This window comes from Papio anubis, chromosome 14, assembly GCF_008728515.1.
Source record: "Papio anubis isolate 15944 chromosome 14, Panubis1.0, whole genome shotgun sequence".
Classification (NCBI taxonomy): Eukaryota; Metazoa; Chordata; class Mammalia; order Primates; family Cercopithecidae; genus Papio; species Papio anubis.
The window spans coordinates 102,224,846-102,244,859 of record NC_044989.1 but is presented as its reverse complement, the minus strand read 5'-3'; the positions used below and the strand labels follow the sequence as shown (position 1 = coordinate 102,244,859).

Here is a 20,014-nt window from a genome sequence, read left to right as displayed (position 1 = left end):
ACTCAGCCTCCCGAGCAGCTGGGACTACAGGCGCCCGCCACCTCGCCCGGCTAGTTTTTTTGTATTTTTAGTAGAGACGGGGTTTCACCGTGTTAGCCAGGATGGTCTGGATCTCCTGACCTCGTGATCCGCCCGTCTCGGCCTCCCAAAGTGCTGGGATTACAGGCTTGAGCCACCGCGCCCGGCGTTTTTTTGTATTTTTAGTAGAGATGATCCTGTTAGCCAGGGTGATCTCAATCTCCTGACCTCGTGATCCGCCCACCTTGGCCTCCCAAAGTGCTGGGATTACAGGCGTGAGCGACCACGCCCGGCCTGCAAGATTATTTTTAAGTCCCCAGACTCCTGTCACAAGTTGCTTCCCACCCTCAGGTGGAATGTTACCTCCTCTATGGGGAACATCCCTGTCTACTCTGTGGAATGTGGGTCCTGGGTAATTCTCTAAAACAGCTTGTTTGTCATTGCGCTTGCCACAATTTTATCTATGTATAGTTTCTATATACACTTGTTTGTTGCCTGTCTCTTCCTCTTGACTGTAACACAGGTGACTCTTGCATTCACCACTCTTCCCCATGGCCTACAGTAATTTACATGTAGTAGATACTTAAATTTTATCTGTTGAATGAATTACTCTCAGTCATTATTATTATTATTATTTGAGACTGTCTCACTCTGTCACCCAGGCTGGAGTGCAGTGGCACGATCTCAGCTCACTGCAAGCTCCGCCTCCCGGGTTCATGCCATTTTCCTGCCTCGGCCTCCCAAGTAGCTGGGACTACAGGTGCCCGCCACCACGCCCGGCTAATTTTTTGTATTTTTAGTAGAGACGGGGTTTCACCCTGTTAGCCAGGGTGGTCTCGATCTCCTGACCTCAGCCTCTCGAAGTGCTGGGATTACAGGCGTGAGCCACCGCGCCCTGCACTCTCAGTCATTATTAAAAATATTGAACACATGCCACGTCAGAGCCTTGGTATCAGTATTAATGCTGATCTGCACATCCCATCCTAATTTTTACCCCAAGAATAGCTCCTCCATTCAGGGAGCGGTAGACAGGAAGAACAAAACAGGGGCTGTGGATCTTTTGACACTTTCTCAGAAATAGTTCACAGACTGTGGTGTGAATTCTTCCCTTCCTGTCACTCTTCCCATTTGGCCCCGTGCCCAGTGTGGCTCCCTACATGCTAGACTTAGCACTCATGGTAACCTTGGTCCCGCTCTTCTAGGACCCCAACGCAGACACTGAGTGGAATGACATCTTACGCAAAAAGGGTATCTTACCCCCCAAGGAAAGTCTGAAAGAACTGGAAGAGGAGTCAGATGAGGAGCAGCACATCCTCCAGCAGTCAGTGGGTGAGTTCACTGGCTTTCCTCTGCATCTGTCTGGGTTAGGAGATGGCTCCCTAAGCCTCTGACTGCCCTCTCAGGAGACGGGTTGGACACTGTGTCTGTGGGACCTCAGACGAGACACAGGGCATCTCTCAGCTTCACCTTCCTGAGCCACAGACTTAACGGGACTTCAGATGTGTCCCAAAGTCCTTGTCCATGTCAGATGAGAACTGAAGAAAATACTTCTTTCTGCTTTCTGATCTGTGATTCCCTTTGATAATGTCATGGAAATGTGTTCAAGATTTTAGTATTTGTATTTTTTCCTGAGCATATACTTTATTCTCCGGTTTCATTGAGGATGTTAACTAAAAATAGCTTCATTTGGGGAGGCATAAGATGTTTGCAATGTGTGGGAGTCTGAGGGGGGTTTTCTCAAAGGCAGTCATACTGTCTGAATTGGAGTCCCTTGGAGTGCTGGTAACCCCACCCACCTAGTGTTTACTGAAGCAGTCTCTGGAATGAGGCCCAGGAATCTGCATTTTAAACAAGTGCCTTAAAGGATTCTGAGGCTTGTCATAGTTTGAGAAGCATTGGTCACAGGGACTAGTACTTTTGTCCTCTGACACATTACAGCTAATATAGAGAAGGATTTATTAGAAAGTATCCAGCGAGTGGTTACTGCATGATTATCATTGTCAGCTGCTTTTCTGGGTTTGGGGATGTAGCTATGCATAAGCCAGACACAATTCTCTGCCCTCAGGGAACCAACATGCTAGTGGGGGAGACAGACAGTAAACAATAAAGAAAATAAGGCAGTAAAAGGGACTCGAAAGGGTTGGAGGAGAAGCAGGGTCAGAGAGGGCCACACTGAGATGACATTTGCGTGGACCTGAAAGAAGTGAAGCTGGCATTTGGGTAAAGACCTGAAGGAGCTGAAGAACGCATTTGAATAGACCTGAGGGAGTTGTTGACCTGAAGGAGGTGAAGAAGACATCTGGGTATTCCTGAAGGGGGCGATGTGAGCGAGTGAAACGTGGGCCCTGGCATGGCTGGGAATCCCTCACGAGGCTGGAAGTGCTATGGGAGAGTGAGTTCAGAGCAGCCTCAGCAGACCCAGTAGCTTCTAGTAAGGACCTTGGCCTTTACACCTAATGAGGCAGGAAGCTTTTGGAAGTTTAAACAGAGGAGGGACATTTTCTCTTTTTTTTTTTTTTTTTTTTTTTGAGATGGAGTCTCGCTCTCTTACCCAGGCTGGAGTGCTGTGGCGCAGTCTTGGCTCACTACAACCTCCACCTCCCAGGTTCAAGCGATTCTCCTGTAGCAGCCTCCCGAGTAGCTGGGATTACAGACATGTGCCACCAAGCCTGGCTAATTTTTTTGTATTTTTAGTAGAGGTGAGGTTTCACCATGTTGACCAGGCTGGTCTAAAACTCCTGACCTCAAGTGATCCACCCACCTCGGCCTCCCAAAGAGCTGGGATTATAGGCCACTGCACCCAGCCAAGGGATGCATTCACTTTGAGATCCCTGTTAGACAAATAACCACATTAAGAGGGCCCTTGGGTATGTTTTTCTCCACATTAGAGAAGTCTGGGCTGGAGGCCTATACTTTGTCAGCATATTGATAGCATTGAACACCATGAGATTGGATGCAATCACCAAGGGAGTGGGTGTGGATAAAGAAGGAAAGTAGTCAAAGGTTTGAGCCTGGGGAATTTTAATCAGCCAAGGGTTCCAAAGTGTGGCGGTGGCTCACTCCTATAATCCCAGCACTTTGAGGTGGGCAGATCACTTGAGGTCAGGAGCTCAAGACCAGCTTGGCCAACATGGTGAAACCCTGTCTCTATTAATGATACAAAAATTAGCTGGGCATGGTGGCACACGCCCGTAATCCCAGCTCCTCAGGAGGCTGAGGCAGGAGAATTGCTTGAATCTGGGAGGTGGAGGTTCTCAGTGAGTCGAGATCGCACCATTGCACTCCAGCCTGGATGACAAGAGTGAAACTGTCGCAAAAAAAAAAGCATGGGGCAGGGTGGGGTGGAGTAGGAGAAGAGAGGGGAGGAGGATCTGAGGGCTTGGGGAAGATACTGTCAGTCAAGAAATTGGGATTACAGGTGTGAGCCACCAGGCCCGGCCTCTCAGCTTCTAATGTAGTGTGGTGCCTTAAGTAATTTTTGCTTAGGTGGGCTAAGGATCTGGTGGTGTGTGCATATCTTTAGGAGAAAAGAGAGGGGAAAAAAGAAAAATGTTTGTTCATCTTTTTAAATTTTTGCTTTTTGCCGATGTAACTAAATTCAGTGAAAACATATGAAGATATGACTTTGGAAGAGCTGGAGGATCATGAAGATGAGTTTAATGAGGAGGATGAACGTGCTATTGAAATGTACAGGTAAGTGCCACCCAGAAGGGCTGGGTTTTTTTGTTGTTGTTTTGTTTTGTTTTGTTTTGGCGTGGCAATAAAATGTGTGGGCTGAGCATGGTGACTCATACCTGTAGTCCCAACACTTTGGGAGGCTGAGGCAGGCGGATCGCTTGAGCTCAGAAGTTTGAGACCAGCCTGTGAAACCCCGTCTCTACAAATACAAAAATTAGCTGAGTGTGGTGGCGAATGCCTATAGATCCAGCTACTCAGGAGCCCGGGAAGTGGAGGTTGCAGTGAGCTGAGACTGTGCCACTGCTCTCCAGCCTGGGCGACAGAGCCAGACTCTGTCTCAAAAAATAAAAAGAAATGTGTGTCCTTCAAAAAATTAATTTTCAGCTGAAACATTTGGGAGCGACTATAGTTAAATAATGATATTGTGAATTTTAGCAAACTGATCTTACATTTTTGCCATGAGACCGATAAATAAACCTGGGCTTTTACAAGCATTGCCTTCTAGAAGATGTGTGTGTGCACGTGTTTGTGTGCGGATGTAAGATGTTTCTCTCCTTGTTTTGTGCAGACGGCAGAGACTGGCTGAGTGGAAAGCAACTAAACTGAAGAATAAATTTGGAGAAGTTTTAGAGATCTCAGGGAAGGATTATGTTCAAGAAGTTACCAAAGCTGGCGAGGGCTTGTGGGTCGTCTTGCACCTTTACAAACAAGGGTGAGCTGATCTTCTACTCCATCTATCAAATGTTAATTTGAATTTATGTCTTCAGGATCTCAGGTCTTACCTATATCAGAGAGTTTAAAAAAATTTTTTCTGGGCCAGGCGTGGTGGCTCACACCTGTAATCCCAGCACTTTGGGAGGCCGAGGCAGGTGGATCACGAGGTCAAGAGATCGAGACCATCCTGGCTAACACGATGAAACCACATCTCTACTAAAAATACAAAAACAAAAAAAAAATTAGCCGGGCATGCTGGCGGGCGCCTGTAGTCCCAGCTACCCAGGAGGCTGAGGCGGGAGAATGGTGTGAACCCGGGAGGCGGAGCTTGCAGTGAGCCGAGATCATACCACTGCACTCCAGCCTGGGTGACAGAGCAAGACTCCGTCTCAAAAAAAAAAAAAAAAATTTTTTTTTCTGATACTGAGTTTTTTGTGTTTTTATTGCTGATTTGCCCAAACCTTATTACTTAATTTTTTATCTTAAGACTTTCAAATTAATATTTGTGACTAATACGAACGCCTTTGTTAAAGTGTAGCAATGGAGACTGTGCTTTTCTGTTTTCGAAAAGGAATTCCTAAGTTATTTATTCCTTTACAGGAACTCTGACATTTCAACATTCTATGTAATGAATTTATCTCATAGATGGCAAGGCTGGCTTTTACAGTAGTAATTGCCTGAACTGTGTGATACTGAGGGCTTCCGATGTTTCTCAGCTCTCCAGTCTTGTCTTAAACTGTAGAGTCCAGTGCTTATTTAGGAATTTTTTTTTTTTTTTTTTTTTGAGACGGAGTCTCACTCTGTTGACCAGGCTGAAGTACAGTGGCGTGATCTCGGCTCACTGCAACCTCCATCTCCTGGGTTCAAGTGATTCTCCTGCCTCCGCCTCCCAAGTAGCTGGGATTACAGGCACCTGCCACCAGCTAATTTTTGTATTTTCATTAGAGACGGGGTTTCACCATCTTGGCCAGACTGGTCTTGAAGTCCTGACCTTGTGATCCACTCACCTTGGCCTCCCAAAGTGCTGGGATTACAGACGTGAGCCACTGCGCCTGGCCAGGAACTTCTTTAAAAGCAGGAAACATTTTCTGACATTACATACATTCTAAACCTTCAGCGTTTTCTCATTCAACCTTATAAGAAAGGTATAGCAATTATCTTTTACATCGAAGCTGTTTTTCTGACTTGTTTTGTCAAATAAATTAGACTTTGGATTTGTGTTCTTCAGTATCCCTCAGCATATTAGGAAGTTTTTAAAAAACGTTGATTCAGCTGGGCATGTTGGCTTACACCTGTAATCCCAGCACTTTGGGGGAGGCCATTGCAGCTGGATCTTGCGCTCAAGAGTCTAAGAGCAGCCTGGGCAACGTGGCGAAACCCTGTCTTTACAAAAAAACCCGAAAACTTAGCTGGGCATGGTGGCGTGTGCCTGTACCCCCAGCTGCTTAGGCGGCTGAGGTGGGAGGATTGCTTGTGAGCCGAGATCACACCACTTCACTCCATTTAGCCTGGGTGACAAACAAGACCCTATGTCAAAAAACAAAACAAAACAAAAAAACAAAAAGTTAATTCATCTTAGCTAGCAGCAGAATTACTTGTGAAACTGTTACAAGGTTTTACATAGGGTAGAAGGGTCATTGAGCTTTGTTCTGTATAAATGTGGGATCATAATTGCTTCTGTTTTCTATGTGTGTTTTACAGAATTCCCCTGTGTGCCCTGATAAATCAGCACCTCAGTGGACTTGCCAGGAAGTTTCCTGATGTCAAATTTATCAAAGCCATTTCAACAACCTGCATACCCAATTATCCGGATAGGAATCTGCCCACGATATTTGTTTACCTGGAAGGAGATATCAAGGCTCAGTTTATTGGTCCTCTGGTGTTTGGCGGCATGAACCTGACAAGAGATGGTAAGGGCTCTGGGAGACGGGCGGGGCTGTGAGAGATGGGAGGCACATTTCTGTTGGAGAGAGTATCTGTTTCCTGGACGATGGTGGGTCAAGTTCACTTCTGCCTGTGTATGAGTGACTGTTACGAGGACAGAAGCACATTTAATCTCTCATCTTAGTTGCGTAATCAGGAACAGTTACAACTGGGCTCTACGGATTCATAGTTAAAGGAAGATATGATAGACTTAAATATAAACATTTTTTATTTTGGTGTGGAATATATTTTGTCTCTACAGTTGGATGTTTTTGTAGCTTGAGATCACAACATTCACTTTTGCTTTAATTCACATGAACACAGGGAGATGTTAATGTATATATTTGTATTTTTCTATAGAAATATTCTCAGTTGAGTATCTTAGTAGCTTTTAAATTTATTTATTTATTTATTTATTTATTTATTTATTTATTTATTTTTTGAGACTGAGTCTTGCTCAGTCACCCAGGCTGGAGCGCAATGGTATGATCTCGCCTTACTGCAACCTCTGCCTCCCAGGTTCATGTGATTCTCCTGCCTCTGCCCTCCAAGTAGCTGGGATTACTGGCACCTACCACCACGCCCAGCTAATTTTTGTATTTTTAGTGAAGACGGGGTTTTACCATGTTGGCCAGGCTGGTCGCGAACTCCTGGCCTCAAGTCATCTACCCGCTTCAGCCTCCCAAAGTGCTGGGATTACAGACGTGAGCCACTGCGCCCAGTTAGTAGCTTTTATTTATTTTTTGAGATGGAATTTCACTCTTATTGCCCAGGCTGGAGTGCAATCATGTGATCTCGGCTCACTGCAATCTCAGCCCACCAGGTTCAAGCAATTCACCTGCCTCAGCCTCCCTAGTAGCTGGGATTACAGGCATGTGCCAACATGCCTGGCTAATTTTTTTGTATTTTTAGTAGAGACGGGGTTTCTCCATGTGGTCAGGCTGGTCTTGAACTCCTGACCTCGTGTGATCCGCCCACCTCGGCCTACCAAAGTGCTGGGATTACAGGCGTGAGCCACTGCGCCCGGCCAGCTTTTAAATTAAACTAAAATTTTATTTAATTCTGCCTGTTAGCTCGGAAGGATGTGGGGTTTTTTGTTTGTTTTTTTGAGATGGAGTTTTGCTCTTTCACTCAGGCTGGAGTGCAGTGGTGTGATCTTGCTTAGTTCACTGGAACCTCCTCCACCTTCTGGTTTCAAGCAATTCTCCTGCCTCAACCTCCCAAGTAGCTGGGATTACAGGTCCCACCACCACGCCTGGCTAATTTTTGTATTTTTAATAGAGACAGGTTTTCACCATGTTGGCCAGGCTGGTCTTGAACTCCTTACCTTGTGATCTGCCCACCACAGCCTCCCAAAGTGCTGGGATTACAGGCATGAGCCACTGTGCCCGGCTGTGTTTTTTAATTCCTTTTTACCTGTTAAACATGGAGGTATCAAAATACATATCCACACAGAACCTTAGCCCAGAGGCATTCTTGCCAAGTGAAACTCTTTATCTAATTATTGAAATAATATTTCCAACTATGCTTGACTAGAAAAACATTTTTAAACATGACTTTATATACTGTACCACTAAGATACTCATCTGGCAGCCGGGTGTGGTGGCTCATGCCTGTAATCCCAGCACTTTGGGAGGCCGAGGTGGGTGGATTGCCTGAGGTCAGGAGTTCGAAACCAGCCTGGCCAACATAGTGAAACCCCGTCTCTACTGAAAATACAGAAAATTAGCTCCGCGTGGTGGCAGGCACCTATAATCCCAGCTACTTGGAAGGCTGAGGCAGGAGAATCACTTGAATCTGGGAGGCAGAGGTTGCAGTTAGCCGAGATAGTGCCATTGCACTCCAGCCTGGGTAAGGAGCGAAACTGTCTCCAAAAAAAAACAAAAAAGATATTCAGCTGGGGAAAGTATAAATATACAAACATACAAACACACATAAACACACATATAGGAGATACATCAGTTACATATCCAGTGTTCAGAGGTGTACAGCATTTCAAACTACATGTTTACATCTTATTTTGACCTTTTTTTGAGTGTAACATGAGGGGAGAAAGAAGTGTGCAATTGTCTTTATTTAAAAAAAAAAAAGTCTTGAAGTCTAGTGAACTTACATATGATTGCTTTGTGTAAACGAACAGTAACATTAAATACCCTTATGTACGTATGTGTGGATATATAAAGATAGATATATATTTTTTATTTATTGATTTTTTTTTTTTTTTAATTTTTGAGACAGGGTCTTGCTCTGTCACCCAGGCTGGAGTGCAGTGGCGTAATCTTGGCTCGCTCCAGCCTCTGCCTCCCGGGTTCAAGCGATTCTCGTGTGTCAGCCTCCCAAGTAGCTGGGACTACAGGCATGCGCCACCATGGCCGGCTAAGTTTTGTATTTTTAGTAGAGATGGGGTTTCACCATGTTCCCCAGGCTGGTTGTGAACTCCTGACCTCAAGTGAGAAGTGATCCAGCCGCCTCCCGAAGTTCTGGGATTATAGGCTTGAGCCACCGTGTCTGGCCGAATATAAATTCTTAAGTCAGGAATTCAAAGTCTTTTTTTTTTTTTTTTTTTAAAGAAACAGGTTGAATTTGCATAACATTCAACCAAAGTACCTAGAGCTACAAATACTGGTGTTACTCATCTTCGTGGAGCACTTTTTTTTTTTTAACCCAGCATGACTGAGGTATGATTGACCAAAACAATTGAATATATTTAAGATATATAACATGGAGATTTAATATAGGTACAATGTGAAATGATTACCACAATCCAATTAATTAACCACTCATCATTTCACATAGCTACCCTTACTGTGGTAAGAATCCTTAAGATCTACTTTCCTCGCAAATTTCAGGTATACAATACATTATTATTCACTGAAGTTACCATGTTCTACATTAGGTCTTCAGAACTTACCCGTCTTATAACTGAAAGTTTGTATCCTTGGCCAACATCTCTCATTTCCACTCATGCCCCCGATAATCACCATTCTATTCTGTTTCATGGATCACTTTGAGTTAATAAGACAAGTAAAATTCGACTGAGCACGTTGGCTGAAGCCTGTAATCCTAGCACGTTGAGAGGCTAAGGCTGGAGGATCACATGAGGCCAGGAGTTTGAGACCAGCCTGGGCAACATAGCGAGATCCCATCTCTACAGAAAAGAAATTAGCCAGGTGTGGTGGTGCACATGTGTAATCTCAGCTACTAGGGAGGTGGGCGGGAGGATCATTTGAACCCAGGAGTTCAAGGTTACAGTGAGCTATGATTGCACCACAGCACTCTAGCCTGGGTGAGGAGCAAGAGCCTGTCTCCAGAAAAGTAGATTAAGATAAGACTTCAGTAAAATTGGTTTTCAGATTTTTTTTTTTTTTTTTTTGAGATAGTCTTCGCTTTGTCGCCCAGGCTGGAGTGCAGTGGCACGATCTCAAGGCACCCGCTACCACGGCTGGCTAATTTTTTGTATTTTTAGTAGAGATGGGGTTTGACCATCTTAGACAGGATGATCTCAATCTCCTGACTTCATGATCCACCCGCCTCGGCCTCCCAAAGTGCTGGGATTACAGGCGTGAGCCACCACACCCGGCCTGGTTTTCAGATTTTAATCGTGTGTCCAATTAGCAGAACTCTCTGCCTTGATGTTCTTTAAGCAAAGCCATTTGTTGTAGAATCTCTTGGGTAGTCCTTTGGTTCTGCCTGGGCTCTTCTCTGAAGTAGGCAAATACATCACTTGATTTTGCTTCACTTGGTCTCAGCCCACAGGAATTTCACTGATTTTAAGAGTGAAGTATTAGAGCTGAGTCTTCAGTTACTGATTTTTTATTATCTGGTGCTTTACTTTTTTTTATTAGTTGGAACAAATGTGTAAGTTCTAGGGTATCACCATACATTTATTCTTTGACCCCAATAGATTGAGATACTGGACATGAGGCTGAAGAGTTTATTAAAATTGGATTTAATGGTTAGATTGCCAGCAGGTCTGTGGAAATTATTTCCTTCAAATTTTTCATGCTGATTTCCTTCCTGGGAAATTGTCCAAACTGGGAAATTGTAGTCATCAGAGGATAGGTTTATTCTTTGTATTTTTGAGACAAGGTCTTGCTCTGTCTTGTAGGCTGGAGTGCAGTGACATGATCATGGTTCACTGCAGCCTTGAACTCCTGGGCTCATGCGATCCTGCCACTTCAGCCTCCCAAAGAGCTGAGATTATAGGCACACACCACCACTGTACCCAGCAAATTTTTATTTTTTACTTTTATTTTTATTGTTGAGACAGTCTCACTGTCACCCAGGCTGGAGTGCAGTGGTGTGATCTTAGCTGTCTGCAACCTCTGCCTCCCAGGCTCAGGTGATCCTTACACCCCAGCCTCCTAAGTAGCTGGGACCACAGGCACATGCCATCATGCCTGGCTGATTTTTCATCATGTTGCCCAGGCTGGTCTGGAACTCCCGGGCTTAAGCAATCCACCCGCGTTGGCTTTCCCAAGTGCTGGGATTACAAGCGTGAGCCACAGCACTTGGCGTACCCGGGTAATTTAAAAATTTTTTGAGATGAGTCTCCCTATATTGCCCAGGGTGATCTTCAACTCCTAGCCTCAAGTGATCCTCCTGCCTTAGCCCCCCCAAAGTGTTGGGATTACAGGCGTCATACATTGTGCTGGGCCAAATTTTGATAATTATATTTTCTACTTAGAAAAAACTAGCTTGATGGCCTTAGGGTGAGGGGACCTTTGCAGCGCAGTGCCTTAGGTGATTTGCTTTTTCTTTACCACGTAGAATTGGAATGGAAACTGTCTGAATCTGGAGCAATTATGACGGACCTGGAAGAAAACCCCAAGAAGCCGATTGAAGACATGTTGCTGTCCTCAGTGCGGCGCTCTGTCTTCATGAGGAGGGGCAGCAGTTCCGAGGGTGACTGAGGCTACAGCTGCTATCAACATGCCGAACTTTCTTGTGACAAATTGTCTGGATTTTTTAAAAAAGGAAAAAGCAAGAATGAATCCTTCTGTTTTTTAGTTTTGTATAAATTATGTTTCAAATCTTTACATTTTAGAAATAATCATTGCTGGAAATTCTGTTAAATATTTTGGAGCTCTTTTTTTTTAGAGTATTTCCTCTAAAAAAATTAAAACCAGCCATTTGTATGGCAAATGTCTGTTTTCCTCATTTATATTTTAAGCCATAAAACCTAGTCACTATTTTTTGACATATAACTATAAAAAATATAGTTTTAAATGTGAATAAATTATGCAGTGGAAAATTGCAAACTAAGCCTTATAGATACATTGTTTATTTTTATTTTATAAAGAGAGCAATGAGATTATTAACTCAAAATACAGGAATGCTCTCTAGGACAAAAGAATCTTAGTATTTATTGAAGAAACAGACAATTTTTGTGAAACATTCCCGTATCGAAGCAATAACAGAAAGGTTCCAGTTTACTGCCATATTTGGTTAAATGTGTTTCCTTGCTAAAATAGTTAATCTCAGACTGTTAACTAATTTTTTTTTGAGATAGAGCTTTGCTGTGTTGCTGAGGCTGGAGTGCAGTGGCAACAATCTCAGCTCACTGCAGCCTCCGCCTCCTGGGTTCAAGCAATTTTCCTGCCTCAGCCTGCTGAGGAGATGGGATTACAGACGTGCACCACCATGCCCGGCTGATTTTGTACTTTTAGTAGAGTTTCATCATGTTGGCCGAGCTGGTCTCAAACTCCTAACCCCAAACTCGGCTTCCCAAAGTGTTGGGATTACAGGTGTGAACCACTGTGCCTGCCCTGTTAACTAATTTTGATTACTGTAAGAGGACATTGAATTAATTTTTGGAAATATATAAGCATACACATAAATAAACTATCTCAATCAATAAACTCATTTTGTGGTTCATTAGCATGATCACGTGTGTGTGAGATGTGCCCCCCTCAAATATTGTTAGGCTGTTGGCACATTACCCATATGACATGAGAAAAACAATATACCAAGATGTTTTGTGAACCATATCTTGTTAGTATTTCTCACTTAACAAACATTGATACTGAACAATTTAGAGGAAATATTTTCTGATATTTGTGTTGAATGATGTAGTGCTGGTTTCAATCTTAAATAAGAATCAGCATGGAGTTCTTTTCGATTATGTTGTAAAATTTATTTTTGCTCTAATTCAAAGAATGACAAGCAACTTGGACCCATTTTATCTGTCAGAAGTGTCTATCTTAGATATTTGGATTCCTGTCCCCCTCCTTTTTTTCTTATAGAGATGGAGTCTCCCTGTGTTGCCCAGGCTGGTCTTGAGCTCATGGGCTCAAGTAATCCTCCCATCTCCGCCTCCCAAAATGTGGATTACAGGTATGAGTCACTGCACCCGGCCCACATACGCAAGAGCCAGCACTGCCAATAACATATTCCCTGGTGGTGTACTTTGAAAGTGCTTCATGGAATTTTAATGGCAGGGTTGGAGCAAATTTGGTCAGTCCTCTTACTTGGATGCTGGTTCCGTGGGGTTTGTAGGAGAGCCACCTTCTTAGATTTTGGTCTTGATAGCTGACTTGAGATCTTGAGGGAAGAACAAAGGTGGAAAGTTGAATGCTGCGTTTGCCTGACAGCCTTAATGTGCATATTTACAAGGAAAAAAAGGTGGTGCTTGAACATGGGGCAGCGTCCACAGTGACAGATAACAGCTTGAGTCCACTGAAGCCCACACAGGATCTAATTCTAAATTATTAGCTCTTCCACTTCAATCAAAGTGTGAAAGCTGTGCCTCATAATTTAGCCTGCACAGCAGATGAAGACATTTAGTTTGAGCGCAGCAAAAGCTCTGGTGCCTGTGGCATCGGCAGATGAGCCCTGATTAATTCTTGAGACTTCCCGGTAATACTATTATCTTTCTAATTCCTTTGGCACATTAGTGATGTGACAGAGGTGATAAGACTTGGTGCTTAAGCACTGAGTCCCCCCAGTTCCACAGCAGGAACACAGCAGTGACTGGGGGGGACACAAGGACACCTGGAAGCTGTCTTCTGTGCTTGGAGGAAAGGGTTGTGGGGAAAGGTTAAGCAGGTGCTAGGTAGTCCCCCACTCGCCCCCACTTTTTTTTTTTTTTTTTTTTTTTTGAGACAGGGTCTCCAGTTGCCCAGGCTGGAATGCAGTGGCTTGATCTCATCTCACTGCAGCCTCAACTTCCCGGGCTCAAGCGATTCTCCCACCTCATCCTCCTGAGTAGCTGGGACTACAGGTGAGCACCATCATACCAGGCTGATTTTTTTTTTTTTTTTTTTGTATTTTATGTTGAGATAGTTTGACCATGTTGACTGCCTGGTCTTGAACTCCTGGGCTCAAGTGATCCACCCACCTCAGCCTTCCAAAGTGCTGGGATTACAGTTGTGAGCCACTGCACCCTGCCTAGGTAGCCCTTTCTTGAGTGATTGGTGGGAAATGATTCCAGAAAATTGGGATAATAAATGATTGGGAATAGTGAAATTGATAAGATTATATAATCAAATACTTCCTCCTTTTGTGGAGGAGAGAAGGGATGTGGATAGATGACATACACCTCCTTCATTGCACACCTAACTTCACCTTCTCACACCCTGAAGGGACAGTCATTGCTTTTGCAGAGACCGACAGCACAGCCGCTTCCTGGTGGTTCAGAAGGACTTCAGAAAGTTGCGCTGGACTGGGCAAGGTGGCCCATGCCTGTAATCCCAGCAATTTGTGGGGCCAAGATGGGCAGATCACCTGAGGATAGGAGTTTGAGACCAGCCTGGCCAACATGGTGAAACCCCATCTCTACTAAAAATACAAAAAATTAGCAGGGCATGGTGGCACAATGCCTGTAATCCCAGCTACTCAGGAGGCTGAGGCAGGAGAATCACTTGAACCCGGGAGGTGGAGGTTACAGTGAGCCAAGCACGCCACTGAACACTCCAGCCTAGGTGACAGAGTGAGACTCCATCTCAAAAAAAAAATAGTTGTGCTGGCTATGAGAGAGATGGAAGGGCAATTTAGAAGGGTGTCCCTCTGTCATCACGGAGGGCCAAAAGTTTTTTTTTTTGTTTTTGTTTTCGCATTTATTACCTCCAGCTTTAAACTCAACCTTCTCATGTAATCCCAAATCTTGACCAACTACTTTTTACGTATGGCAGGCAACAAGTGTTGTGACTGCAGCACCTGCCTGAGAAACATGCTCCCATGAAAGGGGCCGGGTTTGGTGGCTCACACCTGTAATCCCAGCACTTTTGAGAGGCTGAGGCTGGTGGATCACCTGAGGTCAGGAGTTCCAGGCCAGCCTGACCAACATGGTGAAACCCCATCTCTACTAAATACAAAAATTAGCCGGGCATGGTGGCTCACTATAATCCCAGCTACTTGGGAGGCTGAGGCAGGAGAATTGCTTGAAGCTGGGAGGCGGAGATTGCAGTGAGCCAAGATTGCACCACTGCACTCCAGCCTGGGCAACAAGAGTGAAACTTTGTCTCAAAAAAAAAAAGTACTTTTGTCCTGCTTACAGAAACCAACTGTTACTCATAGATATAACCTTGGAGACAGGTGGGTCTCAGTGTCAAGTGAAGATGTGCCTGTTGCCAAGTCCCCTCCCTCCCTCTCTGCTTTTGACCACATTCTCTACCCCATTCTTTGCTCCAGTAATCATCGATCTTGACTTCCGCTTCTCCCTGGACGTGGGGCCTTCAGGTAGTAACAGTGTTAAGGTCCTGTGGCAGAGGCTGCTGGTTGCCCACCAGTATCCAGGATTCTACCCCCCTACTCCAGTGGCAATGGGACCAGCTGAAAGAGTAAACCCCGGCCTCTCTTGAGCTGTGGGTAGTTGGCTGGGAGTTCAGCTCTGGGCAAGCTGCTACAAGGGACAGACGACTGTCATGTGCCCTTTGTGGGCTTCACCCCCTTCCTTCTACTTTCTGACGGAAGTGTGGGTGCAACTGCAGCCTACGTGGGCCATGAGGCATTTATATAGAGAGGCAAAGCAGTAAGGACAATATTCCCGAAGATGATGTAGAGCCCCTGTATCCCACCCTTGACTGTCCTCTCTGGACTTGTGTCATTAGGAAAGACATAACTTCCATCTTGGTCTCTGTTAGTAGCAGCTGATGCATTTCCTGACAAAACCACCTGTCAAAGAAAACCTCAACCAAAACCTTCATTCTAGCTTTCTACTGCCCAATGCTGAATAGCACATAGTACCCTGACATAGCACAAGAGTACCTGTATTCCCTGCCACTAGCTGTCACCATTGCCTTTCAGTAACTTCACGAGCCCGGCTTTTGGACTTCAGTTTCCAATACTTGAGGAACACTGAACAACCCACCTGATGACGACTCAAGCTGTTGGATAAACTAATTTTTAAATTTTCTGTTCGTAACTGTCTCACTGAGTTGGTAAGAAAGGAAAACACTCTGAGAGGCCAAAAACAAAGTGAAAGCAGGACTCCAGAAAGGTAAGAGGGTGTTCCACTTTTCCCCCTAGGGACACGAGCCAAATCTTAGTGATGCTGTGCTTCTGTTAGGACGGACTTGTGGGGCCCAGGTGACAGGGGGTTAGCCTGGGGAGTGTCTACGTTGGGGGGTCTGAATAGGAGGTCTCCCTGCAAACAGCGGGAATCCCAAAAGATTGCATTCAGTGTTAGGGGAAACTGACACTAGTTGGAAGAGAACATAGTTGTCCCTGAGATGCTAACTGCAAGCCTTCTCTCATGCAGGTTTGTAGTTCGAATTCTCATGCTACATCAGGTCTAAAAACCTCTCAAACCAGGTTCTGAAAGAGGCCCTAGGCTGGGCGTGGTGGCTTACGCCTGTAATCCCAACACTTTGGGAGGCCGAGAAGGGAGGATCACCTGAGGTCAGGAGTTCGAGACTAGTCTGGCCCACATGGTGAAACCCCGTCTCTACTAAAAATACAAAATTAGGTGTGGTGGTGGGCGCCTGTAATCCCAGTTACTTGGGAGGCTGAGGCAGGAGAACCGCTTGAACCTGGGAGGCAGAGGTTGCAGTGAGCAGAAATCACACCATTGTACTCCAGCTTGCCCCCAACCCCACCAAAAAAAAAAAGGCTGGGTATGGTGGCTCACACCTGTAATCCCAGGACTTTGGGAGGCCGAGGCAGGCGGATCACGAGGTCAGGAGATTGAGACCATCCCGGCTAACACGGTGAAACCCTGTCTCTACTAAAAATACAAAAATTAGCTGGGCGTGGTGGCGGGCACCTGTGGTCCCAGCTGCTCCGGAGGCTGAGGCAGGAGAATGGCGTGAACCTGGGAGGCGGAGCTTGGAGCTTGAAGTGAGCCGAGACTCCGTCTCAAAAAAAAAAAAAAAAAAAAAATGGTGCGCTAGGCTGGTAGTACCTCTGAGCTCACGGCCAAAGCAACTGCATATCTATGCTAGAACACACCTTTGATTTAGCCTCAAACTCTCTCCACCGATAAAGCTCCAAGGAACATGAGCTTCTAGTAAAAATATCACAAACCCACAAAATCACAGGATGCCACAGATAAGGCATCCGGAATGAAAGCCAGCAGAAAACAGCACAGCCAGACCTGCAAAGACAGGAGAGTGGAATTTTCAGACATAAAATCTACGATGAATGTTTTTTATATGTTATATAAAAGTGTAAAAAAAAACAGTACCTTATATAAAAATGAATTCCTTAAAAAAAATAACAGAAGAGCGAATTAATGAACTAGAAAGCAGAGCCAATTCCCCCGAAGCACAGGGACAAATGGGTGGAAATACAAATGTTACATTAAAATACGTGATCCTGGCTGGGTACAGTGGCTCACACCTGTAATCCCAGCACTTTGAGAGGCTGAGGCAGGCGGATCACTTGAGGTCAGGAGTTCGAGATCAGCCTGGCCAACATGGTGAAAGCCCATCTACTAAAAATACAAAAATTAGCCAGGTGTGGTGGTACACACCTGTAGTCCCAGCTACTCTGGAGGCTGAGGCAGGAGAATTGCTTGAACCTGGGAGGCGGAGGTTGCACTGAGCTGAGATAATCGTGCCACCGCACTCCAACCTGGGCACAGAATGAGATGCCATCTCAAAAAAAAAAAAGTGGTCTTCTGTTAATTTGCTTAAGAAAAAGATGCGGAAGACTGAGGTGGTCTGGCATGTCTCAAAGAAATTTAAGAGAGAACTGGAAGTAGAAAGTATTTGAAAAGATAAAGACATTTTCCAGAATTGATGCAAGACACCGATTCGCATATTTGGAAACTTACACAAATCCCAAGTGAGTTAAATAAAATAAATCCATACCTCCATATATATTGAAGCTGCAGGATATCAGGGAAGTTTGTAAAGACAGTGCCAAAAGTCAGACGACCTATGAGATAGTATCGATGAGGCTTACTGACCTCCCAACAGCAGCAAGGAAAGCCAGAAGACAGTGGAATAGTGTCATCAATGGCTTAAGGGAAAAAGCACCTCTTAATCCAAAGTTGTTTACAGTCAGTGAAGCTGTACTGTAGGAATGACCTAGAATGAACTAGATGAAATAGACATTTCCGTCATAGAATACATGTGTTTGTCACCAGTGGACATTCACTAAAGGAAAGTTAAGGAATTTGCAGCCAGGAGCTGTGGCTCACACCTGTAATCTCAGCACTCTGGGAGGCCAAGATGGGCAGATCACCTGAGGTCAGGAGTTCAAGACTGGCCTGGCCAACATGGTGAAACCTCATCTCTACTAAAAGTACAAAAATTAGCCGGGTGTGGTGGCGGGCACCTGTAGTCCCAGGTAATCTGTAACCTGTAATCCCAGACTGAGGCAGGAGAATCGCTTGGACCCAGGAGGTGGAGGTTGCAGTGAGCTCAGATTGCGCCACTACATTCCAGCCTGGGTGATAAGAATGAAGCTCCTTTCCAAAAAAAAGGGAATTTGCTTTGTGCAGAAGGATGATGAACTGATGAAAGTTCTAAGGTTCAAGAAAGCATGTTGACCTAAAAAAGGGGAGTGGAAATCTGAATGAACATTGACTTCATGTAGTAACGCAAAGAATGTCTTGTTTGGGACATAAAGAACAAAATACAACTAAAAAACAGGACAAAAGAGTACACAAGCTGAAGGAGGACACATTGGAGTTCAAGCATTCTTAGACCTTTACAAAGTATTCAAGAAGTTGGCAAACTTATGCATGTTAAAAATATTTTATTCAAGGTAACAGTAAAAAAAAAAATTGAGTGTGTAACTTTTAAAGTAATGGGGGAAAAAAATCTCAGTTAATTCAAAAGAAGACCAGATGGAAGGATAAAAAGAAACAGAAAAGCAGGTCTTAGAAAGTCCAACATAAGATTTTAGAAGGAAATCTAAAACAGTAATCACAGTAAATATAAATAACACTCTTAATAGTCTTACCATATGATCCAGCAGTCATGCTCCTAGGTATTTCCCCAACTACTTGAAAACTTATGTTCACACAAAACCTGCACACAAATGTTTATAGCCTCTTTATTCATTATCACTCAAAACTGGAAACAATCAAAACATTCCTCTATTGATGAATGTATAAACACACTGTGGTATATCAGGACAATGGTATGTTTTTCAGCAACAAAAGGAAATGTGCTATCAACCCACAAAAACACCACGGATGTTAAGTGAAATGAGCCAGTCTGAAAGGGAAGGTGGATATTTATCTCCCGATCCTCATGATGAAACTCGACCCCAATGTTGGGAGTGGGGCCCAATACGAGGAATTTAAGTCATGGGGGTGGACCCTGCATGGATAGATTAATACCCTCTGATATGGTCTGGATCTGTGTCCCCACCCAGATCCCATGTGTTCAATTGTAATCCCCAGTGTGGGAGTTGGGGACTGGTAGGAGGTGATTGTATCACAAGGGTGGATTTCTTATGAATGGTTTAGCACTATCCCTCTTGGTACTGTCCTCACAATTGATAGTGAGTCCTTGTAAGATCTGATTGTTTGAAAGTGCATAGCACCTCTCCCTTCACTCTCTCGCTGGCTCCTGCTCCCACCATGTGAGGCGCCTCACTCCCCCTTTGCCTTCTGCCATGATTGGAAGCTTCCTGAGGCCTCCCCAGAAGCAGATGCCAGCATCATGCTTCCTGTACAGCCTGCAGAACCGAACTATGAGCCAATTAAACCTCTTTTCTTTATAAATTACCCAGTCTCAGGTATTTCTTTGTAGCAACGTGAGAACAGACTAACACACCCTCCCTGAAAGGGAAGGGGGTATGTGCAGTGGAACAAGTACTCACTCTATTCATTTCCATGACAGCTGGTTGTTAAAAAGAGCCTGGCACCTCCCTCCCCACTCTCTCGCCCTGTGATCTTTGCACATTGGGCCCTTTCACCTTTCACCATGAGCGGAAGCAGGCTGAAGCCCTCGCCAGAAGCAGATGCTGGTGCCGTGCTTCTCGTACAGCCTGCAGAACTGTGGGCCAGATAAACCTCTTCATAAATCACCCAGCCTCTGGTATTTCTTTCTAGCAACACTAAATGGACTAAGACATAACATTCTGGAAAAGGCAAAACTATAGAGACGTTAAAAAGATCAGTAGTTGCCAGGGGTTCAGGGGAGAGTGGAAGGGTTGAATAGGTAAAGCACACGGCACTTTTAGGGAGTCAAACTATTCTGAATGATACAATAATGGTGGAGAGATGATAACAGGGGTTTGTCAAAACTCATAGAATTTAATGGCACAAAGACTGATTTTTTTT

The 20,014-nt window shown here is 44.6% G+C and overlaps 1 protein-coding gene and 1 pseudogene across 1 annotated transcript in view; both read left to right on the top strand.

Moving 5' to 3' along the window:
* Positions 1 to 12,194, top strand: part of PDCL3 (phosducin like 3) — a 15,255-nt gene extending 3,061 nt beyond the window's left edge. Inside the window, exons 2-6 of the mRNA XM_003909034.3 lie at positions 1,221 to 1,347; positions 3,621 to 3,711; positions 4,265 to 4,408; positions 6,112 to 6,320; positions 11,104 to 12,194. Of these exons, the coding sequence (XP_003909083.2) occupies positions 1,221 to 1,347; positions 3,621 to 3,711; positions 4,265 to 4,408; positions 6,112 to 6,320; positions 11,104 to 11,246 (714 nt within the window). The 3' untranslated portion in view covers positions 11,247 to 12,194. The remainder of the gene's footprint in view (positions 1 to 1,220; positions 1,348 to 3,620; positions 3,712 to 4,264; positions 4,409 to 6,111; positions 6,321 to 11,103) is intronic.
* On the top strand, positions 12,195 to 12,285 carry LOC116270457 (annotated as a pseudogene).
* The last annotated feature ends 7,729 nt before the right edge of the window (positions 12,286 to 20,014 follow it).